We start from the raw sequence: 11,453 nt of genomic DNA, 5'->3' as shown, positions 1-11,453 counted from the left end.
TCAGGCTGGTTTCGAACTCCTGAGCTCAAACAATCTGCCCGCCTCGGCCTCCCAGAGAGCTAGGATTACAGGCGTGAGCCACTGCGCCCGGCCATGATTTAGATTTTTAAAAGCTGCATGCTAAGAGACCAAACATTTCAGTGCTTACCAACTGAAGATAATCTTTGCCCCACCTCAAACAACAAAAACCCTTTTCTTTCAATGCTCAGACCTAAGCCTAACCCAGGCTCTACGTACAGTAGTTGTTACAGCACCCGAAGAGTCTGGCAGAAAGCCAGCAGAGGACATTAAACTCACCTCACTGGAAGACAGTGGCTGGGTGAAAGGGGCACAAGAGGGGGTGGTGACCTCACTCATCCGGAGCATGGTCCGCACGATCTCGCTGCTTGTCTGCGTTTGAAAAGTAAACTGTAATTCGGAAATCACCTGCTGCCCCCAGCTCTGGCTATGTGCCCATTACTATCTATATCTGACAAATGAGTGTCCCCGAAGACCACTGACAGACCCACTTAGCCGTTACCTGGTCCATCCTGTTGGCAACGGCACTCACAATGGCTTGGTCACGGAAGTGTTGGTGGAATCTGTCAAGGTTGGCCTGCCAATAAATCCCATCATCTGGAATGGGCTGAGGAACAAAAAAGGTTTAGAAAGAAATATTTAGATATAGTGGAGAGTTTTCTAGTGAGTAGCTCGGATTTAACTGTATACCATTTTTCTTCTTATATACTACCAACTAAATTGGATGGAGAAAAATCATTCAATCATGTGGATAGTGTCTCAACAAATCCCAACTTTAAACAGGTTCTGTAAGCTCATTTCCAGTCTTTCTCTTCATATTTTAACTGTTCTCCATTACCTGAAAATCTCCCACTGACCCCTCCCTTCTCACTTGCAGCAGATGACCTTGCCTTTGATTTCACAGAGAAAATAGAAGCCCTTAGGCCAGAACTCATTCAACTTTGTCCACACATGCCCATCACATTTCTTTCTTTTTTTAGATTTCTATTTTCACTCATTTTTATCACAGCAGAAAAATGTTCCTTCTATTACTCAAGGTTAATGCCCATATTGGTATCCTAGACCTTACCCTCTCATTCATTGTCAAGGATCCAGCTCAATTTTCCCTCCTGTCCTCTAAGATCTTCAGCCTCTCCTTTACTGCCTTCTTCTCATCAGTCTTTACCTTGTCTAAGTCTCTTCTAGTCTAGAATTTTCCTTCAACCCTAAGTCTCCCCTCCTCTTCCTTTCTGTCACAGCCGAGCTTCTCAAAGAGTTGACCATCCCAGCTATATTTCTTTCTAGATTTACTCAACCCATTTCTACGACTGTACTGAAATGTCAATTGTCATTGGCATTCCAGTGAAATTCCACCATTGTCCTTGAGGACTTCCCTGTTGCTAAATTCAAAGAATACTTTCCAGTTCTGATCTTATTTGACCTTTTAGAAGCATATGACATGGTTGGACATTTTTTTTCCTCCTCAAAACTTTATGTGTGCCTGTAATCCTAGCACTCTGGGAGGCCGAGGCGGGAGGATTGCTTGAGCTCAGGAGTTTGAGACTAGCCTGAGCAAGAGTGAGACCCTGTCTCTACTATAAATAGAAAAAAAATTAGCCAAACAACTAAAAATAGAAAAAATTAGTCGGGCATGGTGGCACGTGCCTGTAGTCCCAGCTACCCAGGAGGCTGAGGCAGGAGGATTGCTTGAGCCCAGGAGTTTGAGGTTGCTGTGAGCTAGGCTGACACCATGGCACTCTAGCCTAGGCAAGAGAGTGAGACTCGGTCTCAGAAAAAGAAAAAAACAAAACCTTATGTGGCTCTTTGGATTTTATGACATTTCTTTTTTCTTAGTACTACTTCTAACCTTCCTGGCTACCCTTCCTCAGTTTCCACAGATTCCTCTTTCAAATCCTACCTATAAATACTGGTGTTCCTCAGGATTCTGTCCAGAGCCCTCCTTTCTTTTTATTCTACATGCTATACTTGGGTAATTTTATCTGCTCTTCAACTATTGATGCCTTTCCAAATCTATGAATTCCAGAACTCTCTATTAAGCTCCAGATGCTAGACCTAACTGCCTGTTTGACACTCTCACCTGTTCCCCCACTCTGTTCTGTTTTGTAAGTTTTCAGGTAACTGTACTATAACCAACCCAATTTCTTAAGCTACAGACTCGGGTATTATCCCTAACCCTTTGCTCTCCATCATCTACCATCCCATTACCGAATTCTATCTATTATTTATCAGATGTCTACGTTTATTTCTCCTGTCATTATCTTATATCAGGCTCTAATCATGGCTTAACTGGATTACTACAATAGCTTCCTAACTGGTTTTTACTTTTTTTTTTTTTTTTTAACATTGTAGACACTATAAAAAGAGTAACTGGGTTTTCTGCATCTAATCTTGTTGCTTTTGCGTTATTCTCTCCATTTCTCGTAAGGTAGTGCCTTTTTTTTTTATTTAAAAAAAAAAAACCTTTTTGAGTCACAGTTCTCTTGAAGAATCTGTTGAAAGCTATGGCGTGCACCGCGTGGATTTCTCCTAAGAGCAATGGGAAGCTATTAAAGGAGTCCAATCAGTGACATGTTATTTTGTTTTGAACTTAGAAAGTCATTTTGGCTGCTAAGTAGGTAAGAACGCAGGTAGGAAGACCATTAAGGAGAGTTGGCAAAGTACTGACAAGAGACAACACTATCTTGGACTAGGGGGATAGCAATGGAAAAGATGAGAAATGATTGGATTTGAGTTTATTTTTGAAATTGGGCTGACAGGTTTTACTGTGAGATCAGAGGTTCCAAGGATTTTAACCTAAGCAAACTACGGTGTCCTAGGTGGTCAGCGTAGGTGGTTGTGTCTTTTAATAAGATGAGGAAATTTATGAGGGACCAGACATTTGGGAAGGGGAAATCAATTATTTTGTTTTGGCTATACTAATTTTGAGATGCTTATTAGACATCTTTATAGGGATACTAAGAAGGCATTTGAATGGAATTTAGGTCTATGTATATCTTTTTAGACTCATTTCTCATCACTGGCTCCTAGGAGTCCATAGGTTTCAGCCATACTGAACAATTTAAACTTTTTCTGGGCCTCTTTTTGCATAAGCTGTGTTACCTCTGTTCAATGAATGAAGTTAAGCCTCAGAAGGGAGACAACAATGGACTTCACTCCTCACTGGTCTATTCCTGGCCAATATTTAATGAAGCATATAATCTGCTTCTTAGCTCAGGAACATTTAAGCTCTCTTGGGGCTTGTTATCTGGGTGCTCTTTCTGGCCTGCTTCAGGGTGAGGACTCCTAATCAAAAAGCCCCATTACCTCCTTGCCATCTGCAGTATGTTTTGGTCTCTTGGCCTTGGGTTCCCCAGCAGCATCTTCGTCAGATGATCTCCTCCTTTTACCTTTCCCTGCCAAATAAAACAACGGAGCAGTTAGGCTACATCTCATATGATGACAGGAAATGACCAAACATGAGGTATCTCTTCATCTCAGAGATATCTATAGCTGCCTCCAGGTTAGAGTTGCTTAGGAACTGAGGAACCATAAAAAGCTCAAGTAAATGATGCAGTCACCTGAAACTCAGCATGTTCAAAAGGAAATTCATAATTTTTCTCCCTCGAACTGGTCCTCTTCCAGTGCTTCCTTTCAAAGCAAATGGTACCGTCTTCCTCCCGCATGTGCAAGTCAGACACATAGATGTCATTCTTGATACCTATCTCCCTTACCCCTTCTATATATAAGTTTTCACCAGTCTCTCTACATTTACTTTTGCCTCAAACTCCCACCCTTTCTATAGACAGAAAATCTTTTAGAAATGTAAATTACACCATGTCACTTCCCGGCTTAAAATCCTTTAGTGGTTTTCCTTTGCTCTTAGGATAAAGAACAGATGTTCTATAAGGTCTTGCTTGATCTAGCCCCTCCCTCTCTCACATCCAGCACTAACTAGGACCGACCCTGTTTAGCTTCTGAGATCAGACCCATGCCTGTCTCTCCAACTTTATCTATCGCATGCCTCCCTTTCATTTGTTTACCATTATTTAGCTATACTGACCTTCTTTCACTTCCTCAAATGTTCTATTTTTTTCTCACTACATACTATTCCCTTTGCCAAAAATGCTTATCCTCTGTTACCTCATGGGTTAGCTTCTACTTTTGCTTCAAATCTTAATTCAAATGTCATTTTCTCAAAGAAATACATGTCCTAAACCTCCCGATAAATCCAGTACCCCATTATATATTTTCATAACACCTCGTACTTCTCCTTCCTTGTACTTATCGGTTTGTTATATGTCTACATGATTATTTGATTAATGTATATCTCCTATACTAGAGTTAAGCCCCATAAAGGCAGAGACCATGGTTTTTTCATTACTATATACCACATTGTCTGGCACATAGGAAATATTTGGTAAATGCTCAACTGATTCATATATTTAACAATAAAAAGAAGAATCCACAATTAGGGCAAGGCACAGTTCCAAAGGTCAAAATTCCTTACCTATCAAGCTCAGTTTAGGAACCAGGAACATGTCTTTTTCGTTAATGACAAGTGTGGGGGCAGGTGGTGGTAGCCCAGGGTCTGAACTCTCAGTGGTAGCTACCAAGGGGCAGCGCTGTACAAAGTGTGTGTCTGCCAGTCGCACAAATGTGTTTGATACCTCAGCATAGTCCATGGTCTTGCCATCTGTACAACAGGGGGAAAGAGGCAGGTGAGATGGTCTAAAATAGCTGAGGGTCCACTCCTGTGGCTAGTGAATTTATGCTTTTGTTAATAGCTGTGATAGAGTACTGACCTTCCATGGTCTCTGTGAGCCTGTCTGCCACCTTCTTAACAACAGCTGACATTGTCAGTTTGCCATTCAACAGCAGCTCCTCAACAATCAGCTCTCCAGTGTCACTGTATAGCGTTTTGGTAGTATAGATATATCGGGGATACCTAAGCATCCGCAACACCTGGCTACACTGGGCTTCATACTCCACCACACCACGTTTGTGCACTTGATAAATCACCAGGTTATGTTGGATGAGGACACAAAGGGCTTTTTTCACCTAGATAGGACCCAAAAGAAAGAAAGGAAAGATCTGAAGATATAGCTCATTTTTGCTGGCAATTTTTTGTCCAACAGCTTACTAAGTATCAGGAGATAGCTGGATAAGAATCTCTGTGCTTATGCCCTCTCTCCACTGGAGTAGCTAGTAAGAATCACACACCAATATAAGAAATCAGGAAGATTCCCTGCTATTATGCACATATTCCTCTGATCCTTATCTTTCAAAGCACCATTTACTTTCTTTCCTTCTATCATTCTCATTCCTTAAAGGTAATATTGAGATTAGTAGACTCACTCTAAATAAATGAGATACGGCATAAGAAGAGCAAAGATTTGCCTAAGAAGCTATTAATGAACTAGGAACACACTGAGAAGCAGAACCTTGGGGCCTAAGTCCCATCCTCTTTCCCCCCAAATAACACTGTTCTCATCCTAGGGTAGGCTTTTGCCATTTTCCATTTTCTGGGGTGGGGAGCAACAATATTCAAAGGCAGATGAAATTAATGAAAGAAATGAAAGAAAGCAAATTAATGTCATTTATTTAAAGATACCTGATCTAGCGACGTTCCTGTGTCATGGGCAATTACTCTTAGTGGCTGGCTGCCAGTTCTGATTAAGTGGACTCCAATTTTTTCTACAATCTCTCCAAAATGCTCTTGTAGCAACAAAGAACATAGCTTAATTTCTGCTTGAGTCATTGTACTGGGAGTCTCAGAGCTGGGGGGGAAAAAAAATCAAAAATGTATAATGGAAAGTTTTTCTTTAGCGTTGGGAGTAGTGCTGCTGAATGTAAATTCACGTATTCTGGCTGGGAAAGGTGGCTCATGCCTGTAAACTGTGCACTGTGGGAGGCTGAGGCAGGAGGAGCGCTTGAGGCCAGGAGTTGGAGGCTGCAGTGAACTATGATCACATCACTGCACTACAGCCTGGGTGACAGAGCATGTCAAAAAAAAAAAAAATTCACGTGTTCTTTCTAGAGGGCAATTGGATAATACATATCAACAACCTTAAAATCTTGCATTTCACCAGGTATGGTTGCTTATGCCTGTAATCCTAGCACTTTAGGAGGCTGAGGTGGGAGGATCGCTTGAGGCCAGGAGTTCGAGACCAGCCTGACCAACAGTGAGACCCCGTCTCTAAAAAAAATAGAAAAATTAGCTAGCTGTGGTGGTGTGCGCCTGTAGTCCCAGCTACTCAGGAGACTGAGGCAGGAGGATCACTTGAGCCCAGGGGTTTGAGGTTGCAGTGAGCTATGATGATGCCACTGTACTCTAGTCGAGGTGACAGAACAAGAAGCTGTATCAAAAAAAAAAAAAAACTTTCATATCTTTGACCCAATAATTTCATTTTGGATATTATATTCCAAGGAAATAATAAAAAGAATCACCAGTTCTCTTTATACTACTGATATACTGGAAACAATCTAATGTCTAACAATAAATTATAGCATACTCAATGGAATACTATACCAGCATTTAAAATGGATATGTATTACCATAGAAAATTATTATGTATTAAGTGATAGACGCAAACTGCAAAGAGAAGTGTAGACTAAAGTTCAATTACGTAAATAAAAACATGTATGCATACGAAAAAAACCAGAAGACTGTATATCAAATTTATCTTTAAGGGATTACGTATGATTCTAACTTTTTTTATAGATTGAGAGTACATGATTTTGCAGTCTGTCACAGTCTTTAGATTCTATACTTCATTGCTTGCAAAAATTATAGTCACTGTTCACAGCCCAGTGGGAGTGAACAGGCAGTGTCATTCCCGGCCCATGAAGGAAATGACAATTTAGAAAAAGAAGTTAGGAGGTAAAGGACAGCTTCTTAACAGGCTATTTCAAATAGGAGATGAAGTTATGCTGTTTGCAGGGCAGTATTTAACTCTAAAACTTCTATTCTTTGACAAAGTAGACACAATCAGAAACAGATGTAGTTGATATTACGATCACTTCCTTATCACAAGCTACCAAACATTGTTTATTTACCTCTCTCAATTCCTTAGAAGCCAAGTCTTTGTCCCTCAGCCTCAGTATCACAAGATAGACCTATTCCACCCATCTACGTGTCTTTGCAGAAGCATCTCCAGACTCTTGTTTGGCTCCTAGCTCGTCATTCCCTTTACGCAGGTTCCCGTTCCCAAATTGGTCTCTCTTGGCCCACAGTCAGGGCAGCCTCGCTCAGACAGCATTTTCCACTAACCTCAGGGTCAATACAATCCAGAGGCTCCCAGCCTAACGCCCTCGAGCTCTCCACGACGCCTTTCCGTGGCTCCCGTTAGCCGCCGGAGCAGAGGGAGGAGCCCACGGCTCTTTCTCGGAAGAGGACGGCCACCCAGCAGGACACGAATGTGAAAAACGCGTGCCACTCTACCCCAGAGTTTCGCTGACTTCCGGGGACGCTCTTTCTTTCTTCTCGCTAGAAAGCTGGAGGACTGGCGAGGGGCTGTTTGAGGAGCCGGCGGTCGCGCCGCGGCAGGCGGACTTTCCTTCCTGCGCCTCTCTGGCGCTGGGGGGCGGGCCGTCGGGTCGCCGTCCGTGCCCCCGCCTCTCTGGCCCCGGCAGACTCACGTGACCGTGCGGACTCTGGAGCGGCGGGCCGCACTGAGGAGGCGGCGGCGGCTGGGACTGCAGCCGGGCGGTAGCGGCCTGGCGAGGAGCGGACCGGCTGCCCTCTCGGACAGCCGCAGCAGAAGACAAACATGGCGGAGGCTTCGGCGGCCGGGGCCGACGCGGGCGCTGCTGTAGCCGCGCACCGGTTTTTCTGTCACTTTTGCAAGGGTGAGGTCAACCCCAAACTACCGGTAAGAGCTCATGTTCTCTGCGCTCGGGCACTGCGTAGATACCTGGCCCCTATGTCTCGGGACTGGGTCTTAAGCTCTCTGCACACCCCTGATCCCCCTGACATCGGTCTTGCGAATACCTGCTGCCCACCGTCTCCTGTCGCTGGCCCCAACAACCCCTGGGCATCTCTGCCCTGGCTCCGTAACTCCTGCCCAGTTGTGTTTCCTCCTCAACAGCTCCACCTGCCCCTCATTTCCTCTCCCCTCTACCTGCCCCCCTCCTTTTTGTCTTCCCTAGCAAGCTCTCCTCTGACAACTCCCCCGTCAATTTTCTTGGACTCTTTGCACCTTGTCTGCTTCCCACGATGACGCCCCCTCCCATACTCTTTCCGCTGTTGCTTCTCACCTTCCCTATTTCCTTTTCCACTTTTCACCAGATCCTCCGCCTCCCCCATCCTCAGTGAAGCAATAGCGGATTGCTGAGGATTGTCCCTATTCGGCTGTCTCTAGAGAAGGAAGGAAGCACGGAAAAAGAGGGTTGGAAGGTAACTGTGAGGCGGAGACGGAGAGTTCGCTCTTCAGTGGTTTCTAGGGTTCTAGTGAAAGTGAAAACAGCGGTGATTTGCGATTGCCTGCACTCCCTATCACTGTTGAAGTGATAGGCTTTAGGAAGAAAGCAGGACATACTGTTTCAACTTCATTTGTTTTGGCTGTCATGCTGCCACGGTCTTTAGTACCACCTCCCTTACCCGCTCCCCTCCTCTTATCTCTTTCTTCGCTTAAAAAAAAACAAAAACAAAAAACGATGCAGGACGGACTGTTGAGGACTGCTTCCTCTGACATAAAATTGGTTTTCACCATTTTCTGCCAGGGTGTCTGCCCCTAGAGAGGCAGTGCTATAGTTTTGAAGGAAACACTTCTGCTGCATGCTAGCCAGCGCCAGAACCCGCACCCTGAACCCGGAAGCTATTTTGGATTGGGTTATATAGCTACTTCGAGGAGACCCACTGGGGTGAATGTAATCCTATCCTTGAAAAGCTGGTTTTATAGAATTAGTTATGGTTCTTTTCCTTAGAATTGTCCAGGTTCAGTCTTAAGACAGGACAATTTACCTCTGTATTTATAGTGTCTCAGATACAATCTAGGAGAAAAGCCTTCTAAAGTGTGTCTGTATATCTTATTTCTTGAAACACAAATGGAGTCCAGTGAATAAGTTTCTAAAGGGTATTTTATAGCCTTTTCACCCTAAAGCTTTGTTTTTTTTCAGGCTTTTATGTCATTTTCTTTCTTATTTGCCCCACCCCCAATTTCATAGTCATAGTTTCATCTAAATGCTACTTAGTTTTACTTGCTGATTTTGCTGTGTGTTTGTGTGCTTTTTGCCATATTTCAGTGCAGGGAAGAGCAGGTGCCTTGTTTTTTCCTGCAGACATCAGAGTCTCCAAAATTCTCTCACCATAGAGAGGGACTCTGGAATTCAGCCAGTGTGTGCGTGAGCAGTGACATGTTGTTGTTGCATGTGATGTCTTGTTGAACATGGTGGCCTCAGCTTTTCTGATCTTTAGGTTGCTGTTCACTGTTTTGCCTGTAAGAGTGAGAAAACAGTCTAAATCTCCATAACTTATTAGAACTTTTCTTCTTATCACTTCAAGCCCTCACTTCAAAGGGATAATTTGAAAAGCATTATAGGTGTTTTTCTAAGCCTCAGTTAATGCCTGGAGAAGTTCTTGATCTTAGTAGTTTTATTTATTATCTGTCGTGCCTTATTTGTAAATTGAAGCCTAACACAATTGAATATAACCAAATGCTTCCTATAAATACATACAAGGTTTTCTTTTGGATGTCCTGGAGGTGATATGGAGGACTATGTAGTTCCTGCCCTTGAGGACCTCACAGTATTTTTGGAAAGATAAGACAAACATGGAAAATATAACAGCGTAATGTGAATGAGGATGGATAATATGTGCACTAGAATTCAGAGAGGAGGGAGGATATTATGGCATTGGTGCCGTCAGGGAAGTTGTGACAGATGAAGTGGGATTTAGATTGGGTTTTGAAGGATAGGTAGACTTCAGATTGAGAATTCCACAGACTGTGAGGTAGAAAAAGGAAGAGGGTATTGAGGAAGAAGGGAGAAACATTTAGTAAATGATTGTTGTTTTTCTTTAAAATTGATAAGTAAAAAATTGTTGTACACCGTATTTTTATAGTGTACAACATGTTTTGATATATGTATATATTGTGGAATGGCTAAATCAAGCTATTTAACATATGTATTACCTCACCTTTTTTTGTGGTGAGAACACTTAAAATCTACTGTCTTAGCAATTTTCAAGTATATAATCTGTTATTAACTGTAGTCACTTTGGTGTATAGTAGTAGTAAATCATTGTTGTTACACATTTTTAGGAAAAAGTGCAGTGAGGTCAGGGTTACAGTTTTGAGTTGTATATGAGCCAGTGAACTTCATCTTGTTTCGTGACCATTTCTATATCCTTAGCCCCAGACACTTATCTTGAAAATGTTGGTTGTAGGAATGACTGGGTCAGTAAGTTCAGTACAAATCTGTCTCTGCTATTGAAAAACCAACTCAAACACTGGTAAGTTAGTAATATGATTTGTGTTTTATATATATTAATATATATAGATAGATACAGATATAGACATATACAGGACAATACTGAAAAGTTTTTTAAAAATAATTTTTATATAAGCTTGAGATTCCTTCACTTTAAGTACCCAGTGTATAGTGTAGGTATGCACTGTTTCTTGAACTCAACAAATATGGGAAACCTGGTGTCTTTCTGAGGATAGCCAGACTAAGTATATCATGAATGAAGTTTTTCTTTATCTTAACTGAATTTGCATCTCAAGAGGATACTGACTCTTGTTGTGATAATTAGATGTCAAAAACCATCACCCATGAGTGCTGTCCTTACTGAACACTGAGGCTGGTTATTGAGTTTACATCAGCTTTTAATGAGCTATTACTAGGTTACTTCACCCATTCAGTGGGAAGGACTGCTTTAGAGCCATTTTATCTCTTGCTGTGTTATTCACCCTATAACAGAGCACAGTTGTGTTCAGTGGGACTAGGTTGCAAGGTTTGATAATTCTTATTATTTCTTCTCCCTTCTCTAATCTCTAGGATATAACACTTCTTGATACATTAAGAGATGTGTACAGGAAATAGCATATCTTAGCCAAGGTTCAGCCCTGAGACTACTCTTAGGTTTTTGTTTCATCATTTTTCTTGTCAGTCCTACAATTCTAAAGGATTGATGGGCCCAGCTAACTTTAATGTCTGTATTGAGAGAATAGTTTTGGTTATAACTTCTGAGAGAGATTGGAGTGTGTCTAATGCTGTGTAGGTTAAGCCACATGTAGGCTGAATTCATTCAATTTGGTGAAATAACACTCTTTACTGCTAATTTTGATCAATCCATTTTAACTTTGTGTGTCTTTGGTTTGGATCCTCCCACATAAGAGTGTTAGGTAGATAAGGCTGGGTGCGGTGGCTCACGCCTGTAATCCTAGCACTCTGGGAGGCCGAGGCGGGAGGATCGTTTGAGCTCAGGAGTTCGAGACCAGCCTGAGCAAGAGTGA

At 42.4% G+C, this 11,453-nt stretch overlaps 2 protein-coding genes across 2 annotated transcripts in view; one reads left to right on the top strand and one right to left on the bottom strand.

The window, feature by feature from the left end:
* POLR3C (polymerase (RNA) III (DNA directed) polypeptide C (62kD)) overlaps window positions 1-7,529 on the bottom strand; it is a 19,680-nt gene extending 12,151 nt beyond the window's left edge. The window contains 9 exon segments of the mRNA XM_012643430.1: window positions 298-390; window positions 521-591; window positions 594-625; window positions 3,322-3,353; window positions 3,355-3,410; window positions 4,505-4,690; window positions 4,800-5,055; window positions 5,609-5,774; window positions 7,268-7,529. Coding sequence (XP_012498884.1) covers window positions 298-390; window positions 521-591; window positions 594-625; window positions 3,322-3,353; window positions 3,355-3,410; window positions 4,505-4,690; window positions 4,800-5,055; window positions 5,609-5,755 — 873 coding nt within the window. The 5' untranslated portion in view covers window positions 5,756-5,774; window positions 7,268-7,529.
* The window catches only part of RNF115 (ring finger protein 115), a 75,515-nt gene continuing 71,574 nt past the window's right edge, over window positions 7,513-11,453 (top strand). The window contains exon 1 of the mRNA XM_012643453.1: window positions 7,513-7,868. Within this exon, the coding sequence (XP_012498907.1) occupies window positions 7,767-7,868 (102 nt within the window). The 5' untranslated portion in view covers window positions 7,513-7,766. The remainder of the gene's footprint in view (window positions 7,869-11,453) is intronic.

This window comes from Propithecus coquereli, unplaced genomic scaffold (genome assembly GCF_000956105.1).
Source record: "Propithecus coquereli isolate 6110/MARCELLA unplaced genomic scaffold, Pcoq_1.0 Scaffold197, whole genome shotgun sequence".
NCBI lineage: Eukaryota > Metazoa > Chordata > Mammalia > Primates > Indriidae > Propithecus > Propithecus coquereli.
The sequence above is the reverse complement of the archived record's forward strand: the minus strand, read 5'-3'. Positions and strand labels throughout refer to the sequence as shown.